General features: G+C 34.2%; 3 protein-coding genes across 4 annotated transcripts; 2 read left to right on the plus strand and 1 right to left on the minus strand.

Moving 5' to 3' along the window:
* Positions 1-2632: 2632 nt before the first annotated feature.
* Positions 2633-4397, plus strand: LOC110712235. The gene is made up of 3 exons (XM_021890696.1): positions 2633-3118; positions 3783-3932; positions 4063-4397. The coding sequence occupies exons 1-3, from the start codon at positions 2903-2905 to the stop codon at positions 4141-4143; spliced, it is 447 nt and encodes a 148-aa protein (XP_021746388.1). The 5' UTR covers positions 2633-2902; the 3' UTR covers positions 4144-4397.
* A 1805-nt stretch (positions 4398-6202) lies between these two features.
* On the plus strand, positions 6203-11692 carry LOC110712177 (sirohydrochlorin ferrochelatase, chloroplastic-like). 2 transcript variants are annotated; one of them, XM_021890629.1, is made up of 8 exons: positions 6252-6344; positions 9055-9065; positions 9264-9349; positions 9448-9665; positions 9781-9842; positions 10161-10271; positions 10640-10732; positions 11120-11692. In XM_021890629.1, the coding sequence occupies exons 3-8, from the start codon at positions 9303-9305 to the stop codon at positions 11255-11257; spliced, it is 669 nt and encodes a 222-aa protein (XP_021746321.1). In that variant the 5' UTR covers positions 6252-6344; positions 9055-9065; positions 9264-9302; the 3' UTR covers positions 11258-11692. The 2 variants fall into 2 exon arrangements, with proteins under 2 accessions (XP_021746320.1, XP_021746321.1); XM_021890628.1 differs by lacking the exon at positions 9055-9065 and having other exon boundaries at positions 6203-6344.
* Positions 11693-12077: 385 nt separating this feature from the next.
* Positions 12078-15690, minus strand: LOC110712259 (importin subunit alpha-like). The gene is made up of 8 exons (XM_021890720.1): positions 15544-15690; positions 14553-14652; positions 14360-14448; positions 13752-13973; positions 13481-13662; positions 13329-13404; positions 12429-12562; positions 12078-12315 (listed from the first exon to the last, which is right to left on the minus strand). The coding sequence occupies exons 1-8, from the start codon at positions 15688-15690 to the stop codon at positions 12078-12080; spliced, it is 1188 nt and encodes a 395-aa protein (XP_021746412.1).
* Positions 15691-16874: the final 1184 nt, after the last annotated feature.

Consider the following 16874-nt stretch of genomic DNA (forward strand, 5'->3'; position numbering starts at 1 on the left):
CTGCAATTTTGACAAGTTCAATCAAAATTTTTGTAAGAGCTAGCTTTTGGTCAAATTAGAACAAGTAAAATGAGATAAATCTAGAGAGAATAATATGCTATTATCTTTATTTTCAATATATATTTTACGTAAAATAAAGCACTAGTGTTGTTAGTTATCGTGAAAATTGAACAATCATGACCATACTCCACGAAATCTTTTTATTTTTTTATTATTTTTTTTAATAGAAAGCTACTAAATCTTAATACATGCTTATATATTTATATTTTTCCATACAAATTATCAATTAAAATGATTATGTAATTTTTAATAACAAAAGTCACAATGGTACAACTATCAAAACAAACGAGTCACATTTTTCTCCTTAAAAAAAAAAAAAAAAAAAAAAACTAGGCTCTAAATTTCGTGAATGGCTAAAAATGGCAATGGCCGTCCAATACCAATTCCATGTTATAAATGTGTCAAAGCCCACGTTGTGAACACACTAGGTGATGACCGTTGACCACCCACCCACCGTCCATGAATTTCAAGTCAACTACTTTTTTAAGGCATTTGGGAGAACTTTCATATCAATGGTCAACTCTTAATTTCATGCGCATGAGTGCATGACTCAACTACTAATATGGTTTGTTTGGGTGATATCAACTAATCGGTTATAGTGTTTCTTGTAGATTAGTCATGATTTGAATTATTATTTTCGTTATATTATTTGTAATGATTTGATAGAAAATGTGAGTAAAAAATATCTAATCGTTGCAAATAATATAAAATGGAGGTAATATTTTTAAGTTTGACCCTGAAAAATGCATTGGGAGTAACCTTTATAGAGATTGAATGAAAATTAATCTACCATAGCTTAATCTCTCACAATTATCATCAATATTATCATTTTTTTGGCAATATGATTGGTTCTTGGTAAAAACATATCTTCTGGAATCTGGAGTACTAATTAAGCTCAATGGAAGTTGGAAATCAAAGTTTTTACATACCACCCAAACCCAATTGATGAGTTTAACCCGCCCAATTTTCCAACCATCTATTATACGATTGCATTGAAATTACTAACTATAAATAACAGTCAAATAGCATAGGAAATCATGTCTTTTTTTCCCACATTGCATTTTTTTTTTCCACATTGCATCTTTTCAACCCTCTCTACCATCTACTCTTCCCCAATAAGTTATTGGCATTAACGGTTTCTTAATTTTTGAGTGGTCAATGACTCTAGTCTCAAGGTGCTTGTGACCGTTAATTTTTTAGTTTCATAATTGTGATATTAATTTAATAATTTTACTCCATTGCATACTTACATGCATGTCTTTTTCTTTACAATAAAAAAAAAAATTGTTATTATTAATCCCACCTTTGGGCCATTCATTTTAATTAGTCCCAACTATCGATTATTCCTTAATAATCCCAACTCTAGGGGGCGTTTTCTTTTATCAGGTCATAACCGGTCAACAAAAGTCAATGATTTTTTATAATAGGTTACTTAACACGTGTCAAGCCCTGATTGGTCCAAAAAATTAAAAACAATTTAAACAAAAATGAAATAAAAAACAAAACGAAAAAAAATAAACTAACCACCATCAGCCCCCAACCCCTCCCGCAAAACACCCCCACCCCCTCCCTTTCCTCCCGCCGGCGATTACCCCAGGCCACCCACTGAAAACGCCAACAACCTTCCTCAGAATACAACCATGCCAAAGCATGAGATAGGGAGTTTTACGGGGTGGCGGGGAGGGGGTGGCGGTGTTTACCGCTGGGGGAAGGGGGAGGGATGGATGGCTAACGGTGGTTTCCAATTTTTTTATTTTATTTTATTTTTTTTTGGTTTTGGTTTTATTGTTCTATTGTTTTTGACTAATTAAATTAAGACAAGTGTCATTTAAGAAAAAAATAATTTTTTTTTACCTTTTAATCAAGTTACCGATCATTTGACCTGATAAAAGAAAACGCCCCTTAAAGTTGGGGTTATTAAAAAATAATCGATAATTGGGATTAATTAAAGTAAATGGCCTAAAATTGGGATTAATAATAACAAATTTTTCGATCTTTTTGTCTTATACCGTGAAACCATTTTAGCTAGCCGTTATACTTTGTCATCAAATAGTAATTCTCAATTGTTTTAATTTTTCAATAAAAAAATTACAACTTTGTAGGTGAATAGTCAAGTTCAATTAGTTACGTTCTATGTTTGATTAGTAAATTTCAAATAATTGCACTTTCTAATCAAATTGCGATCTAGTATTCCGTCGTAGGTATGCAGAATACTTAATTACATTTTACGGAATAATTAATTCTTTGTACTATGTAATTAAATAATTCTAGGGAATGCTTAATTAGTTATATTTGTATTTAAAATTTTGTGTTAAAAAAAGAATTTATAATATATTTGTATTTCATAAAAGAACTCATGTACTTATATCTGTTTTTTTTTTAGCTGAGTAGGTGAGTTTTATATTGCTGAGCATATAAAAAGATACAAGTAGTAATTTTTAGAGTAATTTAATAAAAAATCTAAATATTACAGTATTTGAATATTATTATTTTTGTAAGAGAAAAGGACGGAAGGTACTCTATATGATTAAAATAAACGAGACATAATCTCATGTCTAAACGGACTAAATCACTACTCCGTAATACTTAACTTCAAATTTTAGAGTATGAGAGTATCTATCGAAGGACGGAGTAGAAATATCTTTCGTGTCCCGCGTTATTTGTTGTGTTACAAGGATTTACGCTATTACGCCCACAAACGAAGAAAAAACAGAAATTAAGAAAAACTGAAAAAACACCAAAATATTTCCCAGAAAAAGTGAAAAACCCCATTTTTGATTATTCTCAAAATTCATAAAATTTAAAATAATTGGAAGAAATTATTTCAAAAATTTAAAGCACCATGTCTTATTGTTTGTGTTGTAAACCTTCAATTTGGATCGAACCCATGAAGAAAAGCTCCACAATAATTCCTTTAAGAAGATCCCAAAACGTCGTCGTTTCAAGTTTGATGCATCAGAGGTTCAATTTCAAAATTCAAGCTTCAATGGTGGGTTCTTCATCTGATAATTCCTCCAATTTTGCTGATCGTATTGAACAAGCCTGGTTAATTTCTCAGGTATTTCACTTAAATTACTTAAATTTGTAATCTTTTTTTGTTTTTGTAAATTTCTTTAATTTTCCCAATTAAAGCTAAAAATGCCCTTTTGGGGGGTTTTGATTTCATTTGGAACCCTAGAAAGCTGGAATGTTACAATTTTGTATGATTTACCCTGTAAATTAGTTGGACAAAATTTAATGGTGGAATACATTTAACTTCAATATAATTGGTACTGTATTGAATTATTGAAGATAGATGATGGAAATTATGTACTCTCAGTGCTGGAATCATTCTTACAATGAAGTATTGCTTATAATACTGGAACTCGTGTCATATCCTGGACACTCAAACACGGGTATGGAACCATGGACACATCATTTTGAGTAATAATACGAAATCGTCATTTTAAGTTGCCGAGTTTGATACTTGGACACGTACGTACCTTTGTTTGACACCGATGCCCGAGTAATATGGTTTCTGACATGTGTAATGACAATGTATGCAGCAACCTATCCCTATTGCTAATTTGCTAGCTCTTCTTGTAGCTGGAACGGTTTGTTGATTGCAATAATATGATTTTTATGAGTAAAGTAGCCGAGTTTGACACTTGGACATGTACCATTGTTTAACACCAATACCTGAATTCCATAGTTTCTAATATTTATAATGTAAATGTATGCAGCAACCTACCCCTATTGCTTGCTCTTCTTGTAACTCGAATGGTTGTGTTGAATGCAAATGGTGTGCTGGTACGGGTTTTTTCATTATTGGTGATAACATGCTGTGTGAAGTTCCGTCTAGAAACACTACTTGTGTAATATGTGCAGGAGAGGTGAGCAATTTATTAATGACCTTACCTTCTGTATTCAGTACTTTCGGTTACTATTATGATACATATTAGTATATTAAACTCTCTAGCATAGGATGAAAAGAGTGTTCTTCTGTGTCTTGATTTTATGCAGGGTTCAACTCAATGTGGTGATTGTCAAGGGACTGGATTTCGTGCGAAGTGGTTAGGAAAGCCACCAATCTACAAGAATTAGCTGCTGCCTGCCCTATGTTGTAAAAATTTGTAGTGGTTTTAGAAAGTATGAGATTACATGTTTGTGTGGTTGCTTACACTGCTTATTCTGATTACAAAATCTGTGTAAGAACCACAACATCATTATTTGATCTGAAAATAGAAATGTTATACAGGAAAGACGTTCACACATTTGTTACATAACATATGGGGTATATAATCATTTTTTTCAACATTTTGGGCATCATCTCAATGAATTTTTAAACGGAGCCTCAACTTTGCTGTTTCTTAATATCAATATTCGATTGGTCTTGCATATGATGTGCACCTGCCATTAAATTCTGTGTACACAATTTTTCTGATTTATGCATTACTGCCTTACTGGAAAGTAGTCTTCAGTATTTTATTACTTCTATTCTATAGCTCTATGTTTCTTGCTTGAAGAATAAGAGAATTTTTTGTAGGTATGAGCATTTCTGTAAAGTTGTGATGAGTCCTTCGTGATGAGACCGTGACAATTCTATTCGAAACAGGGGTCCAGGCATGGGGTACCCCAGCTTCTGAATTGCACAGAAGGGACTGATGTTGCTACCCATATTATGTGGTGTAAATAGCCTTAGCCATATATAGGCTGAATAGGCATATAGCACGATCGTCACGATGTAAATTCAACAACCATAGCACTTGTTAGTGCCAGAAATCTGCATTCCTTGGTGAATGACACTTTTGCTGCAGATTCATTAGTAGGCTACTCAGTCAGATTTCAATGCTCTGGATTACTGATATTATACCTCTAACCTTATACTAGTCCATTTCATGATGATTATTGATGAATCTGTTCATTGATATAAGGCCCAATAAGCCCTTGCCTAATCCATAAGATTAGTGGCATGTTCATTGTTTAATTCTATGCTGGTGAAGGGATGTGCAAAGAGGACTAATACGTGAATGATGGAATGTGTACAAGATTGCTAGGGTAGTGGTGTACTGGTGTATGTACGTAGAATAATACATTGGGGACTAGTTCAATGAGGGTATTCATTATCAACATTGGGGGTTAGAAAGTACATAGGGGACTCATGCATTGGCAATTGAGTGTACACTAAAGACTAGTACACTCAATTAGTCCATGTGGTGATGAAATGGTGCATTGAAGAGAGGTGAACTGTGGTGTGTGATCAGGAGATTCTAAAAACTAGAGATGGTGTGTACATGGGAGATTTGCCTGATTATACACAAATGTAACCATGTTCCCATGTCCTACGGTGTCTTGCAAAATACTAATATCAACACATTAGTATAGGCAGTGGATAATACATCTAACAATGTTCTAAGATGTTGAATGCCAAAATTTGTTTAATTCCTATGTAAAGAGTAACTATGATAGGGCCATAGGGAATATAAATGACAATGAATCAGATCTAGGTCGGTTCTACTAGACTTAGGCCCGTACCTAGTGGGTCTAAATGGGTTTATAACAAATTACATTCCATGTTGCAGATCGTTTTTATTATTTTTATTGGTTTGTACAATTGCCCTATTTTTTTGTATGTATATATAACGATTTAACAAAGTTAAAGCATGAGCACAATTATTGAATGGAGGGAATGCTAAATATTATAAACTCGAATTTTTTTTTGGCTTAGTTCAAACTTCAAAAAGTTGCAAGTCTTACGGAGTACAAGCTACTATGAACAACACACGTAGTCACGTAGATGCCTCCACCAAGATTCAAATTTCAAATAGTTATATAAGCAATAAAAGTATTAAATAAGTCAAAACTTCCATATTTTTGTAAAAAAAAAAAATTTCATCTTTTTGTCGCCCTCCATTTCATCATCATTAACAACTCATTTAGTTTGTCGTTATTTATTTTAATTTTTTTTTGGTGCAAATGATTCAAGAGGCACGTAGTACAAATAGAGTAGGGATTTAAATATGTGATTTATCGTACACAGGCCCTGAATCTTACCCATTAAGATAAGACCTCGTTGATAAACAGGTGTTGGATTTAGGATTGAAGTTGTTGGACCTAGAATTAGACCCGACCCAACCCAACCCAAGACCTTATTTGCTGGGTTGGCCCGATTGAGGTTGTGAGGAATCACATAAATTCTCTCTTTAGACTTCCATTTCATGCTAAAATCTGACGCCAATAAATCATACCACCTCTTCCTTTAACAATCAAAGAAACTTAACAAATCCAATTGCAAGCTTATCAAGGTCAGTTATTCGATTCCCATTCTTCAATTTCATCTTTAATTTTATTTTTCATTTTTAGCACATTTTTTCTTTTGCTATTTTGATTAACAAAGTGGAATTCTTTAATTTAATTAAGCTGCAGAATCCCTTGTTTACAATTAGTCCATGTTCATAGTAGAATCCTCAACCGGTAAACCCCAGAAAATTTGCAAATTATATGAATTTTTGAAACTGTGAATGATTATAGGATTTTGTTTGGTAATTTAATCATCAAAGAGAACAAATTTACTTAGTACATGGTAATTATATGATGAAGATTGAAGGGATAGTACTAGTTTCCTGATATCTGAGCTGTAACTCTTTTGTTGAGAGTTGTGAGATAGGTGCACTAGGATTTTCTTTTAGAAATTCGTTTGTTGAAATGTTGCAAGTATTTAGGAATTGGGAAATCCATCAATGAGCATTTCTGTATATTTCCGCCTTCGGGGGAGATTCAAGAAGAATGTAATTATATTAGTGTTTTGAGCTCGTAAGGAGGGGAAGGTCCTATTGATTGACGGATAAAAGCTTCGGAGGTGGACAGATATGAGCTAGAGGTATTAGTGCTATTAGGAATTTAGGATCATGATATGGGGCTGGGGTGAAGAGAATTGTAGTAAAGTCATTTTTGATGGATGGATTATTGGACTGCAGTGGCGTCACCAGGATTTTCGAACTGTGGGTTCGAAACTTCCGAAATTTGAAATCATAATTAACAAAGGAATAAAAATACAATAATTAAATATTCAGTACATAAATAAGTTCAAACTATGGATTACAAATAGATTACACATAGAAAAATGAAAAGAAAAAAAAAAAAAAAAAAGACTACAGAAGCATTCTTCGAGTCTTCATACTTTGGAAGCGTTCCAATACATCATCATCACTAACTCTTGAAAATAAATCTCTTTCAAGAAAAGTGACTAAATTATCATTCAATAGTTGATCACCCATACTATTTCGCAACTTATTTTTTACGTATGTCATTGAGGAAAACTAGAAGGCAGAATAGCCGGGCTAATGCTGTGACTTCTCCTGGCTCTTATAGAAGTGTACTTATACCTCTATAGCTCTACCTTATGTAGAGGAGTTGTATTATCACGTTTAATTCTTAGTGGGTACAAGACTAATTATAATCATCTAAATAAAATCATACCAATCCAAGCAATAACATCAACCACTCTAGCTAATTAGAAGGTAGAAATTAGATTGTTTATTATTCTTGATCAACAAATAGTTAGAATGTTTACGATAAGATATTGAGCAAGGTGAGGCCATATGTTGAAACTTTTCAAGAGAATGTTTTTATGCTACGAGGTAATTAACAAAGTCTAGCCCATTCAACATTCTTACAACTTTTCAGAGGTAATTAACAAAGTCAAGCCAATTTAACACTCTTACAATTTTTCAAGAGAATATTTATACTTGAAATATAAGATAATTATAACCAAATTTCAGCAATTTACAAAAAATTCTGCAATTTGTAATGTATATTAGCAATTTAGCATATGAATTTCAAGTATTAGCATAATAGCATATGTATATGTATATTAGCAATTTAGCATATGAATTTCAATTTTCAAGTATTAGCATATGTATATGTATATTACTATATTAGCAATTTAGCATATGTATATTAGCAAAAAATCCCCAAATTCACTTACCCCTACATACGGTGGGTCTGCTCCGCCACGGCGCCACTCAGGGGCGGAGCTACGGTGGTCAGCTGAGTGGCTGACTAGTGACTACTGGCCTACTGCCGACCTGCCGTGCTGCGGTGCTGGCTGAGTGCCTGAGTGGCTGCTGCGGACTTCTGCGGTGCTGCGCCCGTGCGCCGGGAAGAGAAGGAGCCAAGGAGGAAGAACGGGAAGAGAAGGAGCCAAGGAGGAAGAACGGGAAGAGATTAAGAGAAGGAGGAAGAAGTTAGGGTTTTGCAATTTGGGGGAATGAGGAAGAGGAAAGCTGGAAGCAGGGGATTAGGGGAAGCAGGATGAAAGGAAACAAAATGAAAAAATAAAAGTGTGAGTTATGGGTTTCGAACCCTGAACCCACAAACTCTTGTATCATTGTATGATGAGAGGTAAAAATAACCACTGGGCTACAACTTTACTTGTTGCCATATAATACACAAATATTCTATTTAAACCTATTTTGATTTTTTTTTTTTTTAAAAAAAAAAGTTTTTAATTTTTTTCAAAAAATCAGTGGGTTCAATGAACCCACTTGAACCCACCGTGGCTCCGCCACTGTTGGACTGTATACTCCCTTTCGTCCATTAAAGATTGCTCTACGAGAGTTTAGCACGATCTTTTACATTTGGTTGCGTGAAGTGAATGAAAAATAAATATGGTGGGATCTTATGTATTTTAATGAGAGAGTAATGTATTTGGAATTTTGGACCTCATGATCATAGATAGAATGGAGCATTCTTTTGGGGAAATGCCGGACATCCTAAAAAGGTGGTGCATACCATAAAGGATGTAGGGATTATTTGGTTGAATTGAGTTCTGATCTCTTACCTGCAGAGGAGAAATTTATTGGAGCAAATGCTGCTAGCCTGCTATATTTTACTTCATCAGATTCATCTTCGTATTCTTATTTTTGATTTATTTATGCTTAATCCGTTATTATTTGTTTCCTTTGGAAGTTGTTGTCTTTGAGTGTAATGGGTGCTTGGCCTTGGTGTTTTCAGATGTACTTCATGTAAGTCATGAAATCAAACCCTTCCTGTAGTCAAAGCTTACATGGGTTGGTGGCAGGGCTGTGGGGTCAGAGTGGAATTCGTTGTGAAATCAATTGCTGTCGAACTTGTCCTGAATTTCTTATGTTGGCTAGTAAATAGTGATTTTTCATTCTTTGTAAGGATATCTAGATTTAATTTATCCCTGTCTCTCTTTCCAGCTGATGAATAGATGATAAGCAGGATTAACAACAGCTCAAATGTCATTAAAATTCTTGTCTTGTAATCAGTGGGTTCAACTTCAAAGGTATTTAACATCAAGACTCTGTTATCTAGCCATCCTTCCTTTTCTTTTCAAACTATTATCACTTCTCTCATTGTCCTGTTATCTCCTGTTGCGATCAGTCCGGCATCTTTAACAACCACCAAGGGAAGAGGGATAGAAGCTGGACCTAGATTTTTCAAACTACCACAATATACTCAGCATAAGAGCCTGTCACCACGTTTATGCGTTGCTATGGATCAAAATATCCGGCAAGAGGGTGCCTCTGGTGTTGGTCAGAAAGATGGTGTGATTATTGTGGATCATGGATCTCGTCGAAAAGAATCCAATCTATTACTGAGTAAGGCCATTTAGAGTTGTTTGATGTTCTTGTCAATGTTTTTTTGGGGGGAGGTTGGGTAGCTAGTTGTGCAAAATTTTCATTATGTAATAGTGTGCTTACTTGTGTACTGCAGATGAATTTGTGCTGATGTTTAAAAACAAAACTGGATATCCTATTGTTGAGCCTGCACATATGGTAATTACCCTGTTATGTATCATGTTGCCATGCAATGTTTCGAGCTGGATATGAAATTTCCGAGTGGCTCTGGAAGCCAGCATTCTATCACCTTTCTTTTGTGTTGAGGAAAGTGTGAGTGTATTAAGCACTCATCCAAACTAGAAAGACACCAAATTATGTAGATATTGGATTGGAACATGTACTAAATAATCTTTGTCATGCAATGTAATATTTTTTTTCCAGTGTTGTTTATTTTGCTTTTTCATGTTGAACTAGTCTCTTGACTTTTAAGAGTTCTGACCATGTCCTTACATTACATGTCACCTTATTGTTTAGGAATTGGCAGAACCGTCCATAAAAGATGCTTTCAGTTCATGTGTCCAGCAAGGGGCAAATCGTGTTATCATTAGCCCATTCTTCTTATTTCCTGGAAGGCATTGGCATCAGGTAAGAAAACTACCATTCTACTGTTTTGATCCCTCCATTTTTGAACATAAGACAATGGGGACTGGTGATGACCCCCTTCTTGCCTAGGTTCTATTGTGATCATATAGTATCTGCATGCTGCTGTTTTGGACTTTTAAATTTCAGATTGAATCTAGGACATTAGAATTTATCCTTGTGTGCCTTTAATATGTAACCCATACATTTATTATAATCACTCATACAAGAATGTTTCTTATCCTATCTCTTGATATGAAATTAGATATCCAGGTGAGGATGGTCACTCGCTGTTAGGGAGGTTGAAGGTCAACCTTTTTATCTCTATACGAATCTGAAAACAGTTGAAGTAAATTCATTTTTCTGTTGTATAGGATATCCCGAACCTTGCAGATGCTGCTGCTCTGGAGCATCCTGGTATCAACTATCTTGTCACTGCACCATTGGGTTTGCATGAGTTGCTTGTGGTATTAACTTAATCCCATCTTATGATTTCTATGTGAATGTTTGTATTTCGTAAATTTCAAGTGGTCAAAGTCATATGGTTGTTATACTTGTTTATAGTATGTTCTTCATTATAACATACCCGTTTACACCCTTCCAACATCACCCCTATTCAGATGGTGAACTGATCTGAAGAGATTTGTGACTTTCTCGATACCATCTTTTAAAAATATGCAATGATTTATAATTAATTTTCCCACTTCCTTGCTCTTTATTGTTGTAGCGTGATGCATATGTATGCTATTTAGAACTGACACCTTGGGATCATCATGCTGAATTCAGTTATTTGAAGTTGAGACATTGAAGGCACAATGTATTGATTGTATGCTTTGTGCTATTTGATCTTGCAGGATGTTGTGAAGGACAGAATTAACTATTGCTTAAGCCATGTAGCTGGAGAAGCGGAGGAATGTGCAGTCTGTGCTGGAACAGGCAGGTGTAAGTTTAAAGTGCAGGACTCTGAAATTGACTTGCAGCCTTCCAGCTGATGTAGTGAGTTAATACACCACACTTCTATAGATCAAGATAATGTCCTTAGACTATCCACTGTGGAAGCTTCATGCGCATTGTTATGCTGAAAGACTTGACTGTACACCTTGTGTGCTGAATAAGTATATGAAGTGGCTTGATTTCTCATCAGTCTGAAAATTTATTTGAGTGGGCCACATGATAAGTGAGTATTGTATTGCAACATCATCATGGCAATGGTAAACCTAGTGCATAAGGCTGATTGATGAAACACTAGCACATTTCTTGAGATGTACTCGTAACAAAATTGTAGCTGTAGCAGTTCATAAGTGTTCAAACTTCATCATTAACTTCAGTTTTGAATTCTTGATTGTATAGGCTCGACATGTCAATATAGAAAATTATGAATGCTTCATTTTTATTCACTTAATAAATTCATGTTGTTTTCATATAAACTTATTGGTGTTTAACTTATTTTAGTTGTGAATTGAAGTTTTTAGCTCTTATCTGGATCTTACAATGTAACATATGGAGTACAAAATTTTAATTATAAATCATTATTATGTAGCAAATATCTAGAAACCATATCTAGAAAGTATACGGAAATTGCAATAAGGTCATACGGATGGAGTATAAGTAAATTGTTGATACCGATGGTCAAAGTTGTGCATCTAATTGCACATAACTGTTAAAGAGTCAAAACAGTAGGTTTTTACAAAACTGAACTCTGAGAATTAAAAATCTCCTATTGATATTGTTATACGAAAAGGTCTAAGAGCAATTTGGTGCAAAACAAAACAAAGGAAACAATTTGATCGTTAGACTCATTTGCCCATGTAGTCAAATATACATCATTATCCATCGAGCTATCGAACCAAGTTGTCCATCATTCTGCAGGGACCTGATTGTATCGCCTCCAACTTGACCGATTATCACAGCATAAATATTTGCATTACCTACTCTCTGCTCATTGCCCTTCTGTATGATCTTCCTCAGTCCTATAATGCAGTATGCCCGTGTCACAATGTTGTTAAGGTACTCACAGAGAGGTTGGATGCAACCTAGATTCACCAACAAGCTGTAAAATAAACATTATGAGTGCATGTCGATAAGGAAGAGATAACATGATGCAAGAATCATAACAAGATAAGGAAAGTTAGTAATGTAAAAATAGGGAAGAACATTGCATACTTAATATCTTCAACAGTTCCATGCCTAACTGCTTGTGCAAGAATGGAGACAGCCAACTCTTTTACTTCGACATCTCCAAATCCATCTTGTATTATTTGAAGAAGCCGATGGATTACATCTTCGTCAAGAAGTACCTGTTTACAGTTCAAAATTATAATCCTTATATGTCCTTAAATTTGCAAGAATGTCGTAAAAAGACACAAGCGGGATAAAAGTTGAACATATAGGAAGGGGCAACAAATGTGTAATGCCATATGTTTGATTCATTGGCCAAACAAGAAATATTTAGGCTAGGATCTTATCCTGAAGGTGGTCATTTGGAACATAAATAGTAAGGGAAGTTTGCAGCTTCGATACTCAATATTTTGCAGGGAAGGTTTCTGTAGGGGAAGTTTGCAGCTTCAAGAAAAGTATAACATGAAGCAAGAGTACAAATATGCACCAAATATAAGAAAAAGTACTTCATATAGATGATGTACCTGTACTCTGACCCGTCTGTAATATATTATAGCGAAGATTGTCTTGCAAGCTTTTGCTTGATACACGGGATCATCATAGAGGTTTTGGTTAAGTGCTTGAATTAGTTGATGGTCAATTAGAACCTAGATTTTGAAACATGTAGGCAGGGGAAGTCATTGTTAGGACAATATGCAAGAGCCAAAGAAAAAAGTTAAGCTCAGAAACAGGAATATCATAGCATGAAACCATGAAGATTTATAATCTACTTAGAGCTTGTGACTCAGGCACAAGCACTAGTTGAATAATGAACCGAGGAGAGCATGGCATTTCTGAGCCTGTTAGCCTCAATAGTAGTAGGTGCAATCTAAGCTCATAATCACACCCTTGAAGTAACATACAATTCTGTTACCTTGAACATGAAAGCTATGGATGAGGGGGTACCTGAACAAGAACTTGACTGTATATCAGATTCCGCAATATTAGATGAACAGCCTCATCAAGTTCTTCGTTTGTTCCTCTTCAAATACAAGGCAGATGCAATGGTTACTACATGCTAAGATACAACATCATGTAGGACAATGAAGGTAACTTACTGCATGAGCAATATTAGACTCAGACATAACTCTGCATTCACATATTCCTGAAGTCGGTCAGTTGTCAGATTTTCCAAAATGTAATACAGGGTCACGCAAGCATCTGTAATAATCTTAGAATATATTCCAATTGGAATGTGAACTATTAGTATTCTTCGAAGACTTGGAATCAGAATTTCCACCTGCAATAAGAATTCCAGTTTATATAACTTGACAAAGTTACAAAAGCTTGAAACATACTCCTAGATTCCAAGAATTTACGCTCTTTTACCAGATGAAATGCCGGTAATGGATCTCCTGAGCATAAACTTGGCAAAGTTTTAACTCCTCTGTACAACAATGTTGCTTCTTCAGAGCCTTGGGCTACAGTAAACATAGGTAGTTCTACTAGTGGTTCAAGCAAGACTGCTAACTCTGTGGCAGCGCCATGGTTAAGAAGCGCATCCCTGTACTGTGGTGGGAGGTCCTGGGCACAGGCCATAGCTCCCAGTGCCTATTGTCCAACAGAAGAATGATCAACTGATCAAGTTCAGCAAACAACATAACAATCTTCAAATGACAGTTGACTTATGTACATAACAATTATTTTTCATTAATTAAGTTTTCACAATTCCAATTGATCAATAATGAAGTGTGATTACCCTGATTTTCACTGTAATATAGCTAGAATTTAATAGCCCAACAATTATGGCAGCACCGCCATGATCAATAATTTCTTGAGCTTGCTCAGGAGACTCATTTATCAGTTTGTAGAGTACTTATGCCCCAGTAATCTAGAAAATAAGGCAATAGACATCATTTAAACTTCAATATATACAGATTAATTAGTTAAAGAAAATTCATGCTTAAATGTTTTAGTCTTCTAGAGTGTTAATCAACTTGAACAAAGCCTGGACAAGTTTCAAGAAACCGTAGCAAATGAGGGACTATGCCACGCTGAACTAAGGCTTGTGTTGCAGCATGATCCTCTGAAAAATAAAACTCGAAAATATCAGTTTACGACAAATTAATCAAGCAAGGAATGTAGGACAATGATTTACAATACAATATAATGGTCATGCATATTTCATACTTAGTTGCACAATGATGAACTCCATCTTATGAACTGCTGCATATTGCAACATAAAATCCCCACTCGAAATGTCTTGAGCTACGATAGGTACACTGTCAACCTGCCCAAGTACGTAAATACTACGCGGTTATATTACATTCAGAAGCTGATAGTAAAGCCAGAATTTTATTTAAAATTTGATACTTGTTCATTATATTGACACGATCTATTATTCCGACTATCTTATATCGTTAATTCATCATATGTATTCGAACCCAACCCAAAATGGTTTGGTTTATGAATTGCCAAATTAAACTAAACGTGCCCAAAAACTAAAAATGGGTCAGATCAACCAGATCTAATAACTTGGTGCAACTAATTTTGATCATCAGTTACTCATATAGTAGCAAAGTCAAGAAATTTGATGGAAAAAATACACACTTTTGTAAGATTACCCACACACTTTATTTATCTAGTTTTATCAACATTTAGCACTTCAGATTAACCAAAATCTGCCACAATATCTTAAAAATACAAACTTTCACTATTTGCAACCAAAATTGTGTCAATGTTAAGCAAATATACTACATGTTAGCTAGATATTTATCAAAAAAATGCGATCTTTGGTGTTCTTCAGATAAACGGGACGCTAAAAATAATGTAAACTACGTATATCTTTAAGAATAAAAATACAATCTTTTTTTGTGTTTTCCAGTATTATTACATTACCCACAACATCCAACTAAGAATTTTTTGATCACCTAGCTAGATTTGTTGGCGAGAGGCTAGGGATCAAACCTTACTATCATAAAGATCGAAACTTTACTTATTTACTACAAAATCAAGCTTATAATACTTTTTTTTTTTTTTTTGAAACAAATTAAGCTCATAATATAGTAAATGGGAAAGAAACATAATATAGTAAATCGAACCTTACTATCATAAAGATCGAAAATTTACTTATTTACTACAAAATTAAGCTCATAAAATAGTAAATGGGAAAGAAACATACAATGCTTTGTATCTTTTGAGGGTTACCAATGGCATTCTCCAACTCGTAATCTACCATGTAATACTTGGCATACCTCTTATGGAAGAGTATGCAAGCTCTCGTTGATTTTCTTATCTTTTCTAAATCTTCAAAGTTACGTGCTTTCATGTTGGAGATCATTTGATATGGTTTCATATTTCTTGACTGAAGAAAAACCCTTCCTTTTTCTCTTCAAATGCCAAATGCCTAGTAATAAGAGGGTTTTTGTAGTATTCTACAGTGTAAGATGAGTAAAAAGTTTTTTTATGGACACTAAAATGGTTTTTCTAAGGGTGGTCAAAGCATTTAGCATTTCTTTGTTACACTTATACCCTAACTAACCCTCCCATAAAATATACAAGAATATTACTCCGTATTTCGTATTTCACAAACTACCCTCAATATTACTAGTCATTACTTCCGTGTATTCTGAATTGTTTTTTACGGTTTTAAGTTTGAGTCGTTCAATGTTTAAACATTTTGATCATTAATTTCAACATTATATATACTTCCTCCGCCCGCTATTATTAGCAACAAAGGGATATTTTATATCTCACAAATAATACCCCTTTGTTGCAAATAATAGCGGGCGGAGGAAGTAATACGTTATATATCAAAATATTTTCATGTATTCATATGAGATCTTAAGATAGGTCTACTGAAAAATGACACCATAACATGATGATGTGTTATGTTATGATCGGCGTTTTTTGATTTATTATTATAATCCTATGCATAATTGTAAATACATGTATTTTTTTAGAGAATACGAGATTATAGTTTTTTAAAATTTATTTTTATCTTTTTAAATCATTTTCGAAAATTAAAATTTAGAAAATAAAAAATTCATCATTGTTCTTCATTCATGATCTTAATTAACCACCCCAAAAATCTTGAATAATCTATTGGGAATTCAACCAAAATTCTGTCCGATCCAAGATCGGATTCATTGCAATGGTTTTCGAATCTGCTTCCATGATTCGTATACAAATTTCGTTTTAGGGTTCGATTGATAATATTGATTTATGAAAAAACCAAGTTGTTTGATGGTTTTGAGGATGAAAATAGCCTTTATGATGATCTAAAACACAAATCTTTCAATTTTTTTAACGGGTCAATGGATAAATAACGAGGGTGTGCTCTGCAATTTAGAGTTCAAAATATTTTTTCCACAAACCTGTTTGATCCATAATCGAGGTATGTGATTATTGTAATCTGTTTGTGGTTAGGTAATTACCTGTATTTAGTTAGGTCATTACCCAAAAAAGTTAGTTTTAATTTGTAGTTGGAATCTGCTTGTGTTATAAGGCATT

Source organism: Chenopodium quinoa, unplaced genomic scaffold (genome assembly GCF_001683475.1).
Source record: "Chenopodium quinoa cultivar QQ74 unplaced genomic scaffold, ASM168347v1, whole genome shotgun sequence".
NCBI lineage: Eukaryota > Viridiplantae > Streptophyta > Magnoliopsida > Caryophyllales > Amaranthaceae > Chenopodium > Chenopodium quinoa.